The 13,720-nt window shown below is 49.3% G+C and overlaps 1 protein-coding gene across 3 annotated transcripts in view; it reads right to left on the minus strand.

The window, feature by feature from the left end:
* Nucleotides 1–13,720, minus strand: part of LOC144152890 (uncharacterized) — a 79,431-nt gene that overhangs the window by 53,098 nt on the left and 12,613 nt on the right. The window contains exons 3-5 of one of the 3 annotated variants that reach the window (XM_077684429.1): nucleotides 12,101–12,169; nucleotides 11,390–11,559; nucleotides 10,402–10,588 (exon numbers count right to left, since the gene is read on the minus strand). The exons of 1 other annotated variant lie outside the window; for it this stretch is intronic. In XM_077684429.1, the coding sequence (XP_077540555.1) occupies nucleotides 10,402–10,588; nucleotides 11,390–11,559; nucleotides 12,101–12,169 (426 nt within the window). Of the gene's footprint in view, nucleotides 1–10,401; nucleotides 10,589–11,389; nucleotides 11,563–12,100; nucleotides 12,170–13,720 lie in introns of all 3 variants that reach the window. One more of the 3 variants, XM_077684427.1, reaches the window with a different exon arrangement.

Genomic DNA, 13,720 nt, shown 5'->3' on the forward strand with positions numbered 1-13,720 from the left:
AAAGATTTTTCTCTCTTTCCAGGTGTTGGCCTCTTTCGAGCGCTCCAATTAGGCGCTCTAAAACAACCCGTCTATAGTCATTCGAATGCCTGAACACACTGCCGAACTGTAATGCCACAACATTATCTCCTATGACAAACAGTTTGTGTAGTGATTTGGTCTTGAACATCTATAAAAGTACCAGTTTTTCAACGTCTCTTGCAGGAGACATCCGCAGTGCAAAAGACAGCCGGTTGAAAACCCCTGCTTGTCTAAGAAAGACAAAAAAAAACAAGACAGTAACGAAAGGCGTATCTGCTGGGACAGGCAAATCACACAATTCCGCTCCGTGGTTGCGATAACTATAGCTTTCGAAGTGCTTCCAGACGCGAAAGGAAGAGGGAAAACGTTCATCGGAAGTGTTGTAGAATCCCTTTAAAGGCACTTGTTGAAAACCAGGAAGCAGGCGCAGGGTTAGAGGACGCCGCTTTATTGATGACTTTCGAGCGGTTCGCGTTATTCGATTGATGAAGACGATGTCTCGAGCCTCACGGCTCGTGCGGTCGCTGCTCGTCTTCACTTCGGTGTCGTCGTCTTCCAACCAACCAGATCACATTTTGTACCAGGCTCCGGGCCGGCGCAATAATATGGATCTGGTTGGCTTCAGGTGGCTAATATCTTGAACCTGGCAATGGATTGGTGATTGATTGGTGCGTCCGTAGTCGAGAACTGGAGACTTCCTTGGAGTCGTGTGCGCAGGGCGCAACGCGTGCAGGTATTTGTTTCGCCGCCTTAATTTCCATGGTCTCTCCAGAAGGTGCTCCCCGTGCTTCCAACGCTCATAAAGTGTGTGGGCCGATGAAGCTTCAGGCGCTGAAGTCGAGAATAAACATTCGGTGGTTTCTTTCGTATCAGCTTCTGCTTCGGTTTCGACGAGGACTTTTAAGACCCGTGAACTTTCTTCGGAAGATTCTTTCTGGTCGGTAGCTCGTGGTAGGTCCACCTCCAAGGAGGCCTTTTCGTGCTCAAACACTGCCTCTTCATTTGTTACGTGCGAGCATGTCACTGCTTTTGATTGTATGCTCAGTGAGGTTAATTTCGCTTCTCCAGGCACTGTCCACGCAAAAGCCGTTTCCTGGAACATAGCCGTCGATGTGGACATAGGCGTCAGTTTTCTTGGTGTTGGTCGTTTCCAGTTTGGATCGCACAATGAAGTTATGTGGTGTCCTTTGCAATTCCGACATGAGAGGCTTTTTGCATTCTTGCCATTCTTAGCGCAGTGAAAGGGCCTGGCGCAGCGAAAGTAACATCCCTGATTTCGCAATTTCGCCTTCTTTAAGTCTAATGGGAGTTGAACCCGGCTTGAATCTGTGAGGTGGTCGTTGGATTCACAGAGAAGACATTTATGGCGGGATACCTTCACCGTTAGCGTGGCAGAAGAACAGTCTATGTTGTCGTCGACGTGTTTCCGGTGTGGTTCTGTTGTGGTAGGCGTATCTGAACCAGTCATTACTGAAGTGATCTCCCGACTTCGCACTTCAAGGTTCAAAAGTTCGAGCAACGTTGATACTTCATCAGGCCGTTCTCTTCTCTGTCCTTGTGGCGTTATTAGCCTTAACTGGTTAAAATTGAGCACGAGCTCATAGGGCAACTTCTGCAACAGCGCAGTCTTCAATATGATTCCGTAGGACTCAATGTGTACTCCGAGGTTTTCGAGTGATCTAACATGAGTGTGTACGCATTCATGGAGCATCTGAAGGTCGCTCAAGTTTTCACAGGAGGTCACTTTCGGGAGGTTCAGCAATTTGCTCATGTGATCGTTGATCATCAGACTTTTGTCTCCAAACCTATGCTTGAGCAGTTTGATGGCTATGGGGTAGCTTTCGTTAGTCGTTGTTGATCCGCTAAGGACGCCTTGCGCTTTTCCCTTTATATAACTGCGTAGGTACTTGAACTTGTCAACGTCTGCTAGGAATGGGTGTTTATGTATTGCTGACTCGAACTGGTCCTAAAAAGTAGGCCATCGTATAAACTCTCCATTGAAAGACTCGATTTAAAGGGACACTGAAGTGATATGTAAATATTGCGGGATTACTAGCGCAAATTGTAGTCCGGAGTCCCCAGGCCATGTTTCGACCACTCTGGGCGCGTTTACCCGATTTTATTTAGTAGAAAAATTATTTCGAAAATGCTGTCCTCCTCTCTTTACGCTCGCCCATTTTCTGTGGCGTTTTCGTGTGACGTCGGAAGGAGCCGAGCTCGCAATTGGCTCCCCGGCCTTCAGACAGCGTCAGTCGGCCCAGCGTTTCGTCCACCGGCCGCCGACGGGTCGTCGCAATTCTTTCGCTGAGTTGAAACTAAGCCAGGACACGTTTGTGAATGGAAGAATGTGCCTTTCTTTACTTGGTTAGTTTGTACACTGTATCTAGCTCCAAGTCAAGGTCGCTTCACACAAGCGCTGCACAAGCGCACATGCGACGCCTCGCTGACTGGTACGCCAGTAGGAAAATATAAGGCCTCTCGAAGGCGGGAGAAGAGTAAGCGAAGTCAATATAGGTACTAAGGAAATAAAATCAACTGATATTTTTACCGTACAGCGTAAAACTAGGGTGCGGGAAGCACTTTTTTGCGCTGGGCGAACAAGCACAGCGGTCAGCAGCACGACTACGCATCTGCGAACGCTTTTCCGTCTAAGAAATGCAATTGGTAGACGTGAGATATTGTGGGAACTTGGGGGATGCGTACTGCACGAGCGGAAAACAACAAATAGTCACCTAAGCTGCTTGGAATGCTAAAACTCAATAAAAGTGTAAACAGGTTATACATTATATACCTTATATTTCCTCGCCTGTGGCCTAGTGGTTTGGAGCGCTAGGTATGTTATCGCAAGTGTTTTGCAAGTCACAAGTTCGAATCCCCGCGAGTACGCGTTTTTTTTTATAAGTTAACTTTTTCGTTTTCCGCCGATGTTTTTTGTGCTGAGTCACACCTTTTTTTTTTCGGCCGCAACGTTCATTGCTCCACGAACTAGTTCACAGAACGCGCGCAGGCTGACACTGGAGAGTTTTAGCTGACCGTTTTTTACGATCCGCTCCGCTCTGATAGCAAGCGGGAGCGCCATTGCGCATGCGTGCCGCGCTTGTCTGCGAACGGCATTGGCTCCGGTTGCGCTGAGCGTGCCGCCGGTACCGGAGCGGACCGTCGAAAACGGTTAGCTAAAACTCTCTACTGGCACGCTAGCGAGTTCTCGTTGGCGTGCTGTTGCCATAAGCACCGACTGCTTGCGGGCAGTGGGCACAGGCCAGAATCAACAGACCCTTGGCCTGGTGCGAACACTCTTTTTACGATACAGGCATGAGGGAGGCAAGCTCCAAATATGGGGGAAAAGCGCATGGCATTTGAGCGTCTGAGGGGACGCGGAGGGCGTTCATGCACTGCGTAGGCCTCGGCTAGTGAATGATACGATTCCAAGCCGTCCTGGGAGGCTTATCTTATGCATTTTACAGCCGGCAACATGGCAGAAGCGCGGTACGATGATTACTAAGATATTGAGAATGCCCATCCAACAACGCCATCGGTTATGTTTTACAGAACCGAAACCGAAACCGAATCTTGTTTGATTGCTAACCTTGGGTATCGTCCAATCACGGTGCCCCTCCTCCCAACGTCACAGCCTTAGTTGGTGCGGCCGCCGCAAACCGCGCATGGTAGTTTTTCTTATTTCGCGCTTTGTAAAATAATTACCGATTTGTCAACCGGATAAACGATGAAAAGAGTGCTAATTTGAGCCAGTCTACGCAGTGCAAGCAAAAACGGGAGCTTGACAAATTCACTTCAGTGTCCCTTTAATGTTTGGCCAGTCGAAAGTGAATTCCTTCATCAGGTGAAGTTGCAGCTTGTGCCGCACTGGTCGTCGTTAGAGGGCATGCGGTGGCAAGATGACTTTCAGCGCGGAAGACCATGCGTGCAATAGAATCTCTGTAATCTTCTACAGTTGCCAGTTCATCGTCTAGTTGGTCATCAGGAACGAGGTCCTCTATCTCTTTGTCTAGTTCGGTTAAAACAGCCTCTTTCCGTTTAAGCATATTAAGTTGCTCAGCCAGCTCACCGGTCGGTAGTGGAGTCACCTCCATCATGGGCTTCATCTGGCTGATGATCCTTGTAATTAAGGCGCGAAGCACATTACGCTTCCGTTTCGGACGATCCATGATGGGGCTCGGTACGCAGAGATGGCTCTGGCGGGAGCTGATTCGATGCGCCGTTCGTGACCGTTGTGTCCTCTTCAATGGGCCTGCTTTTTCGGCGGGGGTCTCCAACGGTGTAATCTTTTCATCCTGGTCAGGGCACCAAATTGTTGAAAACCAGGAAACAGGCGTGGGTTAGAGGACGCCGCTTTATTGATGACTTTAGAGCGGTTCGCGTTATTCGATTGATGAAGACGATGTCTCGAGCCTCGCGGCTCGTGCGGTCACTGCTCGTCTTCGCTTCGGTGTCGTCGTCTTCCAACCAACCAGATCACATTTTGTAACAGCACTCTAAAACACCCCGTCTATAGTCATTCACAAGCCTGAACACACTGCCGTACTGTAATACCTCAACATTATCTCTTATGCCAAACAGAGTTTCTGTAGTGTCTTGGCCTTGAACATCTATAACAGTACCAGCATTTCGACATCTCTTGCAGGAGACATCCGCAGTGCCATGACAGCCGGTTGAAAACCCCTGATTATTTAAGGCATTTCAATGTACGCAACCCTGCTGATGGTTACATTTGAGGGTACCAAGAGGGTCGCTTTCTATGGTGCACGGCACAAACGAGGGGTCTCACTCGTTTTACCGATCTAATACACCCGACTCTAGTCACCAGGTCACGTGCGATCGCACCACAGACCTGACTTTCCTAAACAATGCAGGACCGGATGCCACGTGGGGAAATCTTGAGGGTGGTCATTATATTCTTGAGACGACCCTTACTGATGGCCACGCACGCAGGCACAAAACTAGCGAGAACCTCCACGTTAAGGAAAAGGACACTTTTCGCCATTTACGTGGTGCTGCTTCCTTTTAAGAATTACCAGCCGTGAATGATGTTTCTACCCAGATGCGGAAGTTTCATGCTGATGTCTACTCCTCTAACAAGCGTATTCCTGTGAAGACGGCGCTGTGCAAACCGCCTTTCGCCTTTCTTCACCTCCGGGAGGCTAAACGCAGTACTCATAATCACCTTGCCCGACATATCCTCAACCACACTTTTTCACGATGCCTTGCCAATTTGAACTGAAAATGAACGATATGCATTCCATTTAACATCTAAACGATGGGAAGAAACTTGTGATTGCATAGATCAGCAGATCACCACTTCCCGTACATGGCATATGCTCCGCATTTTACTCGAACCCTCTAAAGGTCGCACTGCTCAGCAGAGCAACCATCGCGTTCTGCTTCACTGCTGTGGTAACCCCAACATAGAACTACTGGTAATTCCGTTCACCGGTATAGAGGCCCTTTTCACTTTCTCCCTCTCCCAGACTACGAAAGTCTTCCAAACAACGCACTGGGCTGTCCTATTACTGTCGAAGAAGACAACACGGGTGCTCGTATGCACCATCCGGAATCTGCACCGGGCGATGACAGGGTAAGAATTATATTCTCGCCAATCTGGATGACCCTTCCTACGAAGCACCCTCTCAATATAACAATCACGTTTGCCACATCGGTTCTATACCGGCTGAATAAAAACTGCCCAAGTAACTCTCATACCAAAACCCAGAAAGAAGGGGAGTGTCAAAAATATGCACCCCATTTCTTTGAGGTGGTTTCTAGGGAAACTTATGGAACCCCTTTCTTGCTCGGCTTAACAGCTACATGGATCAACAAGATATGTACACACATGTTATGTTTGACTTCCGCCACGCACTTTCGACGCATGAGATCACCAAATATTCGACCCTCATCTGACCCCCACTCGAAACACCAAGGTGATGGTTGCTCTAAACCTCTTCAAAGCCTTCGATCACATACGACATGGTGCAATCCCCCGTAGCTTGGCTTTCTTCGGTTGGGCCCTCGTGCCTATATTAATGTCAGAACATTCCTCAGCAGTTGTACCGCCAGGCTCGCTGCGTCAAGCTCAAGTCAGAAGAGTTCGGTCAGGGTAGCAGAAGAACACCCAAAGGTTCATTACTCTCCACATTTTTACCGCTGCCATGCTCAAGCTCCCATCCCTCCTCCACACTGTACCGGCTTCCATCATAGCCTGTAAGCAGATATTATCCTGTGGACAGCGCGAGGACGCGAGGCTGTCATCAAAGAATGGCTACAAAAGCCCGTTGAATAACTTTCAGCTATGTACAACTGTCTACTATGGCTAATATCTAACCGCCCTTGGAAACCAATGCCCTCCAACTAAATTGGAGTTTTCGTCTATAGTCCATCAGGCATCCCACCCACCTGCCGCCAAGAAGAACAACCAGACTTTACGCTTAGTGTCAACGGTCGTGCTATCCCACGAGTGCCCTGCAAGCGGGCCCTTGACTGCGACACAAAAACGAGGTAAAAAATGACAGGACGACTACTATACTCCCTGATGCGAAATTTGTGCGCAGCGCGAACTGCAGTCTTCTGGTCACGGCAGGACAGGACGAAACCCCTGTACCGGGCTTCAAGCCGCTGCGTGAAGATTTTAAGCTTTGTAACAGCCAAGCCAAGTGCGCAACCAATCCGTATAATTTTTCGTATTCCTCACAAGCGTCACGGAGTCAAGGGACGCTACCTCCTCCGGCTAGTACAGGCTTCATTATAAGTCGAAGTACCTTTCCCTAAAATTAGCTTTCCTTAAAAATTACCTTCGCGTAGAACGCATATCTGAAAAGCCTTGACTATCTCAACCGCAAAACTTCTAAAACTACCCATGGCCTACATACGGGTTTTTACTTCCATGAAACGCGTCATGGCCATGGGAGTTCAAAACACCTGCGCAAAGCTCATAGAGATATCCGTATACAGCTCAAATTCACCCTATGTCCGTCGGATGGGTAGTTCCTAGCTAAGGTGCAGATCTGTCCTCCGCTCTCCTCGCCGAAGGAAGCCGATTCGCTCCCTGACCCACGGGAGCGCGCAGAAAAATATGTACCTCGTCCTCCACGAAAAAGAGGCGCCGCGCCTCCACACCATAGGAAACACAAGCCACTCAGCCTCTGAAATATTACGTCGACTCTTAAGAACATGGCTAAAACCTGCCATGATCGCTGTAACAGTCTCCCATAATAGCAGCCCGGCCCCATCCGCGACCACAGCATTCTCCAGCACCATGGCCGGCCAAGAGGCCGCCATTGTTCTCGGGGCTGCAACTAAAGCGGCCACCGTTATCATCAGAGACTTGTAATTCCTCGTACAAAAGTTTGCCAGTGGTCTTGTATCTGAAATCCCTGCGCGCACACTACAAACCTTTCCTCCAGATCACTAGAACCATCCGCCTAGTCTGTAGACCAATGCTGTCGTCCTTGCCGGGTAATAAAATAGCGCACTAGGACACGCGAGGGATGAGTTTCCGGAATATTATGCGAATCGCGATCAGCGCTCTCTATCCCCGCCGACAAGGACGACTAGCAATATCTTCTATCGCATCGTGCATCGTGCACGCTTTAAGGGTAAGTCGCCTCTGCTTCCCGCCTTCACGTCCCACTTTGAATAAGCACCAATACACTGCCTCAGGTTGACTGCAAGCTAGTACATTTCCTTATTCGTAGCCTGGAGTCACATAAACCCTGGTATTTATGAGGACACGTGTAATTACCACAGTTGTAAATTTTGGTAAATCACTTGCGCGTCTACCATATAAAAACGGACCTGCGCACCCGATGGCATCATACAACGTTTCATAAAAATTCAACTACACTTTGAGATCAGAATTTTCGGATAAAGTTGAACCGATAAAACTGAAAAGTATTTATATCATGGGGCAGCTGAATAGCATTGTTTGTGCGACTATACCAAAAAAAATTCCCCGCATTTCCCCGAGGGGAAGAATGTGAAAGTGCGAATGCAGGAGTTGAATTTGCGCGGTTCGGTAATGTTCGCGAAAGAGAGATCACACACACACACACACACAACTACAAAGAAAGAAAGATGCATTTATTCACAGACACCTATTTGTGTTGTCGTTGTACTTGATTGCTAGAGCGGATCTCAGCTGTGAAATTTCGTGTCAGTACTCCTTTAAGCGGGTGCATTAGCCCTTCTCACGCCCGATTCCTGGCCAATCCCCCACGTGGGTATGTGCCATGTCAGCGGCCAGGCAGCGCGCGCCCATGTCTCCCCGTTGCCAAGGAAGACGAGGAGATTCCTGGCCAATCCCCCACGTGGGTATGTGCCATGTCAGCGGCCAGGCAGCGCGCGCCCATCTCCCCCCGTTGCCAAGGAAGACGAGGAGCGCGCGCACCCGCTGCTGTTGCTATGCGGACGGCGGCGGAATGCGGACGGCGGCGGACGCTTCAGGCTCGCTTAAGAAGTGCATTCGCACTTAAAAATTCCCCGCATTTCTCCGAGGGGAAGAATGTGAAAGTGCGAATGCAGGAGTTGAATTTGCGCGGTTCGGTAATGTTCGCGAAAGAGAGATCACACACACACACACAACTACAAAGAAAGAAAGATGCATTTATTCACAGACACCTATTTGTGTTGTCGTTGTACTTGATTGCTAGAGCGGATCTCAGCTTTGAAATTTCGTGTCAGTACTCCTTTAGGCGGGTGCATTAGCCCTTCTCACGCCCGATTCCTGGCCAATCCCCCACGTGAGTATGTGCCATGCACAGGCACCTATTTGTGTTGTCGTTGTACTTGATTGCTAGAGCGGATCTGAGCTTTGAAATTTCGTGTCAGTACTCCTTTAAGCGGGTGCATTAGCCCTTCTCACGCCCGATTCCTGGCCAATCCCCCACGTGGGTATGTGCCATGTCAGCGGCCAGGCAGCGCGCGCCCATGTCTCCCCGTTGCCAAGGAAGACGAGGAGATTCCTGGCCAATCCCCCACGTGGGTATGTGCCATGTCAGCGGCCAGGCAGCGCGCGCCCATCTCCCCCCGTTGCCAAGGAAGACGAGGAGCGCGCGCACCCGCTGCTGTTGCTATGCGGACGGCGGCGGAATGCGGACGGCGGCGGACGCTTCAGGCTCGCTTAAGAAGTGCATTCGCACTTAAAAATTCCCCGCATTTCCCCGAGGGGAAGAATGTGAAAGTGCGAATGCAGGAGTTGAATTTGCGCGGTTCGGTAATGTTCGCGAAAGAGAGATCACACACACACACAACTACAAAGAAAGAAAGATGCATTTATTCACAGACACCTATTTGTGTTGTCGTTGTACTTGATTGCTAGAGCGGATCTCAGCTTTGAAATTTCGTGTCAGTACTCCTTTAGGCGGGTGCATTAGCCCTTCTCACGCCCGATTCCTGGCCAATCCCCCACGTGAGTATGTGCCATGCACAGGCACCTATTTGTGTTGTCGTTGTACTTGATTGCTAGAGCGGATCTGAGCTTTGAAATTTCGTGTCAGTACTCCTTTAAGCGGGTGCATTAGCCCTTCTCACGCCCGATTCCTGGCCAATCCCCCACGTGGGTATGTGCCATGTCAGCGGCCAGGCAGCGCGCGCCCATGTCTCCCCGTTGCCAAGGAAGACGAGGAGATTCCTGGCCAATCCCCCACGTGGGTATGTGCCATGTCAGCGGCCAGGCAGCGCGCGCCCATCTCCCCCCGTTGCCAAGGAAGACGAGGAGCGCGCGCACCCGCTGCTGTTGCTATGCGGACGGCGGCGGAATGCGGACGGCGGCGGACGCTTCAGGCTCGCTTAAGAAGTGCATTCGCACTTAAAACTGCTCCTTCGTTTGTCACTTCATCATATGTACCTTTGTCCTTTTGGAGAGTAGTTGTTTTTGACATCGGGTTTACAATCACCTAACGTTAAGTATGCATGGTTGTGGCTGCTACAACACGTGCCACTACTGGGCTGTCGCAAACGTTGTGGCCACAGCACAGTTAAGGTAATTTTTGGACGTTTTCATTATTTCTCCGACCCAACAACTTCGGAAGTCTTCGCGACCCCCTCCAGCTCCAACATCAAACTTCGCTGGGAAAGTTCTTCTGGAAAATATATTAAATAGAGTTTAACTGTACAGAAGCGAAAGTAATTTGACGTACGTACAAAAATCCTATCTTAAATCTTTTTTGCATCTGTGACAGCATTGAATTACTGCCTTAACCCACTCCCGTTGCGAAAATGGCAGCACTTGTGTAATCATCAGATGTGAGGTAGTGGCCAGTACTGGGTGGTAGCGTCGTTTTCATATATGTCAGACAAGTGCATAAGACGCCTTGGATAGGCCTGATTTTTTGTATTTTAAGCACAGAGGAAGAAACCTCAGAAACTTACCCACGTGGAAGACCGCCCTAAAGCCACTCATCTGGTTTGAATAATCAGACGAAAAGTGTAATCGGAGCTTGCTCATCTTGGATGTGATTTGGGGAGGAAGCGTAGAGCCGCAGAATGGGCCGTACGTGTCGTCTGTACCATCTTTGTCCTCGGTGTAAATGGTGACCTTGTCAAAATCGCATTTCTCCTGCCAGGTGAGGAAACAATCATACAGCGAAGCTTAGTGACAACTCGCCAGGATGTTTTTGTTACCTCAGCAGTCATCGTCGAGCACCAGTCCACAATACGCTCGCACCCACTCAGCATGTTGGCCAATCGTAAAGAAAGTTGCCATGAGGTGTTGAATCAGTTTATGGCTCTTGGGAAGCCGGCCACAGCCGATTCACTCGCACCTCACTAATGGGAGGCGCGTACTTAAAAGGCGTGAACTTCTTTTAGGCCAACGTTGATGGCGGAAGTGCGCCAGTCTGTTGAGGACGACAGTGTCCCTTGAACTGCTCCTGAGTTTAGTGAGAAGTCGTTAAGTAGCTGCTGTCATTTCATCCCCGTCTAATAACGAAACGATGAATCGGGGGACATACCTGGGTTATTAGGTGCGCCGTAGCAGATGACCCCGGAATAAATTTGAACGATCAGGGATCTTCGCAGTTTCCGAAATGCGCTCCCCCTGAATGCCCATATACGCACTTAAGGGGACAATTGCTGGGATACTGCGATGATGTAACGGGAGCTTTCGCTGGGCCATTATTATGTCAGTTCTCCGTGAGCACGATATTGCTTACCCGGTGTGTGGCTTGTTTGTTACCATGGCGTCTGAAGGTGTACGCATTTCGCTATACTAACGACGAGGGCCTAAATAAAAATAATTAGTCAATTATAGCCTCTCACCTTCTCCTCTCTAATGGGATGCGACTGGCAAACCTAATGTTTGCAATCCGCTATGACTGAGCTATTACAAACAGAGCAGAAAAGAACTGTACGGACGTACGTTTGACTCAAGCTCGAAGTTGGTGAAGTTGAGGACAACGTAGAACGAAGGTGGAGCAGTAATCAACCAATGGCAGGTAATGCTTGCCGGGTAAGAATGAGGAAAATTGGGGCTTGTGATCGTTCCTCTGGAGGCTTCGATGTGCTCGCCGCACGTGCCAGCAGAACTTCCTGCTGCAGAAACCGCGCAGCGACCAAAGGCACACATAAAAGCAATAGAAACGAGCGCTACATCCGAGTTTGCTTGCTTCAGAATCCTGCAGCGTGTTGATACGCATGTACGTGCATCAGACTGCTGAAATAACTTTGTATATTAGCCGCCTTCTGAAATGCGGTTGGCAATTGACAAGTATAACATAAAACATGTTGTTGGCTATGTTGCGAGTTAATGTTAAAAATATCGAAGGGGTAACCACAAATTGAAGGCCATCCCAACGAAAATACGGTCCCAATTCTAGCTTTTAAGAAGGTTTGCTTAGACAGTTCCACTTGTATATAGTCGCACGTGTAGACATGTGCGGTACATGTCACCGGCATCGAAAGCACGACTGAAACGACTAATGTAATAAATAAACGCATTTCAGCCGACACACTAAACTTCTTTACATCATTTTTGGCTTTAAAAGGTGTTTTGGCTAAAAGGGGCGTCAGAATAAAAACGTTGTCTTTGTGAACACCCTGTTAATGAACACACTAAAACAGTTCAGCTTACGTTGGAAAATCCAGCGGCGGACGCGCAACTGCTTCATATCTGGGACGCCCGGCGGAATTGGATACGTCGCTGGAAGAAACAAAAACACAACCGCAAGCTCAAACTGCGAATAGCGCAGCTGACTAAACAAGCTGAGGAATATGCAAACACCCTCAGCCGACAAAATTGGAACCAGCTTTGCGATCTGTTACAAGGTACCTTAAGCAATCGCCGCACCTGGCTCATTCTCCGGTCTCTACTCGGGCGCACGGAAAGCAAAGCAACTACAGGACACCACCTCCAGCGGCTCATCCACAACTATCCCGGTACCGATGAAGAACTCCTCCGCGACATCACGACCCACCATATTGGCTCCTCTCTTAGCGCTTCTTCCCTGACCATGGGCCGACCCGATTACGCTGGAAGACCTAACCCGGACCTAGATGCCCCTTTCACGACGACGGAAATTATCGCTGCTATCCGCAAACTAACCCGCAATACAGCACCAGGACACGATCGAATCAACAATAAAACACTGCGAAACCTTGACTATAAAACCATTGACAGCCTCCTACAATACATCAATGAAAGCTGGGAGCGAGGACAATTACCGGCGCAGTGGAAACATGCAGACATCACCATGATTCCCAAGCCAGGCAAACCCATTAACTTCCGCAACTTGCACCCAATCTCTCTTACCTCTTGCGTGGGCAAACTCTACGAACACATGGTGCACGACAGACTATCACCGTACTTGGAAGACAAGGAGTACCTCCCGCACACCATGTTTGGCTTTCGCCCCGGACTTTCAACCCAGGACATCCTTCTTCAAATTAAAGAAGACTTATTAGATAACCTCAGCAGCCAACACAAGAGCGCCATTCTCGCACTTGACGTCAAAAGCGCGTTTGACAATGTCACCCATCAAGCTATACTCGAAGGCCTGCAATCTACCCACTGCGGAGAGAAAGTCTACCGTTTGGTGCGCGACTTTCTCACCGACCGCACGGCCACGATTGGCGTGGGACAACTCCGCACGGCAACTCTAAAAACACCACCAAAAGGCACCCCCAAGGTTCTGTCATTTCTCCACTGCTTTTTAACTTGGCAATGCGAGGGCTACCGCCACTCCTGAACAAGATACCAGGAATCAGCCATGCGCTGTACGCAGACGACATCACTATCTGTACGCGTACAGGCTCAGTAGGAGAACAACAAGACGCACTCAAAACAGCAATAAACATCACGGAAGAATACCTTAGGGCTCGCGGGCTTTCCTGTGCCCCTGACAAATCGGAACTTTTACTGCTCAAGAAACGCAGCAGAGGTCGCCCACCCGCCCCCATACCCGACCTTGAACTCTCAGTCAATGGTAACCCCCATACCCCTGGTTAATACCCTACGGGTTCTCGGCTTAACATTACAGAGAGACGGAGCAGGCCGTGCAACCATCCAAAAAGTTCAAGAAACAGTAATTCAAGTCACCCATCTCATTCGCCGCGTAAGCAACAGACGCCATGGTCTCAAAGAGCACGACATAATACGCTTGACCCAAGCCCTAATCATCAGTAGGATTACTTACGGCACTCCATACCTCAGTCTCAAGAATAGCGAGCTCGACAAACTGAATGTCCTTATCCG

Source organism: Haemaphysalis longicornis, unplaced genomic scaffold (assembly GCF_048455015.1).
Source record: "Haemaphysalis longicornis isolate Haplotype H1 unplaced genomic scaffold, Haemaphysalis longicornis Haplotype H1 scaffold_9, whole genome shotgun sequence".
NCBI classification, from domain to species: Eukaryota; Metazoa; Arthropoda; class Arachnida; order Ixodida; family Ixodidae; genus Haemaphysalis; species Haemaphysalis longicornis.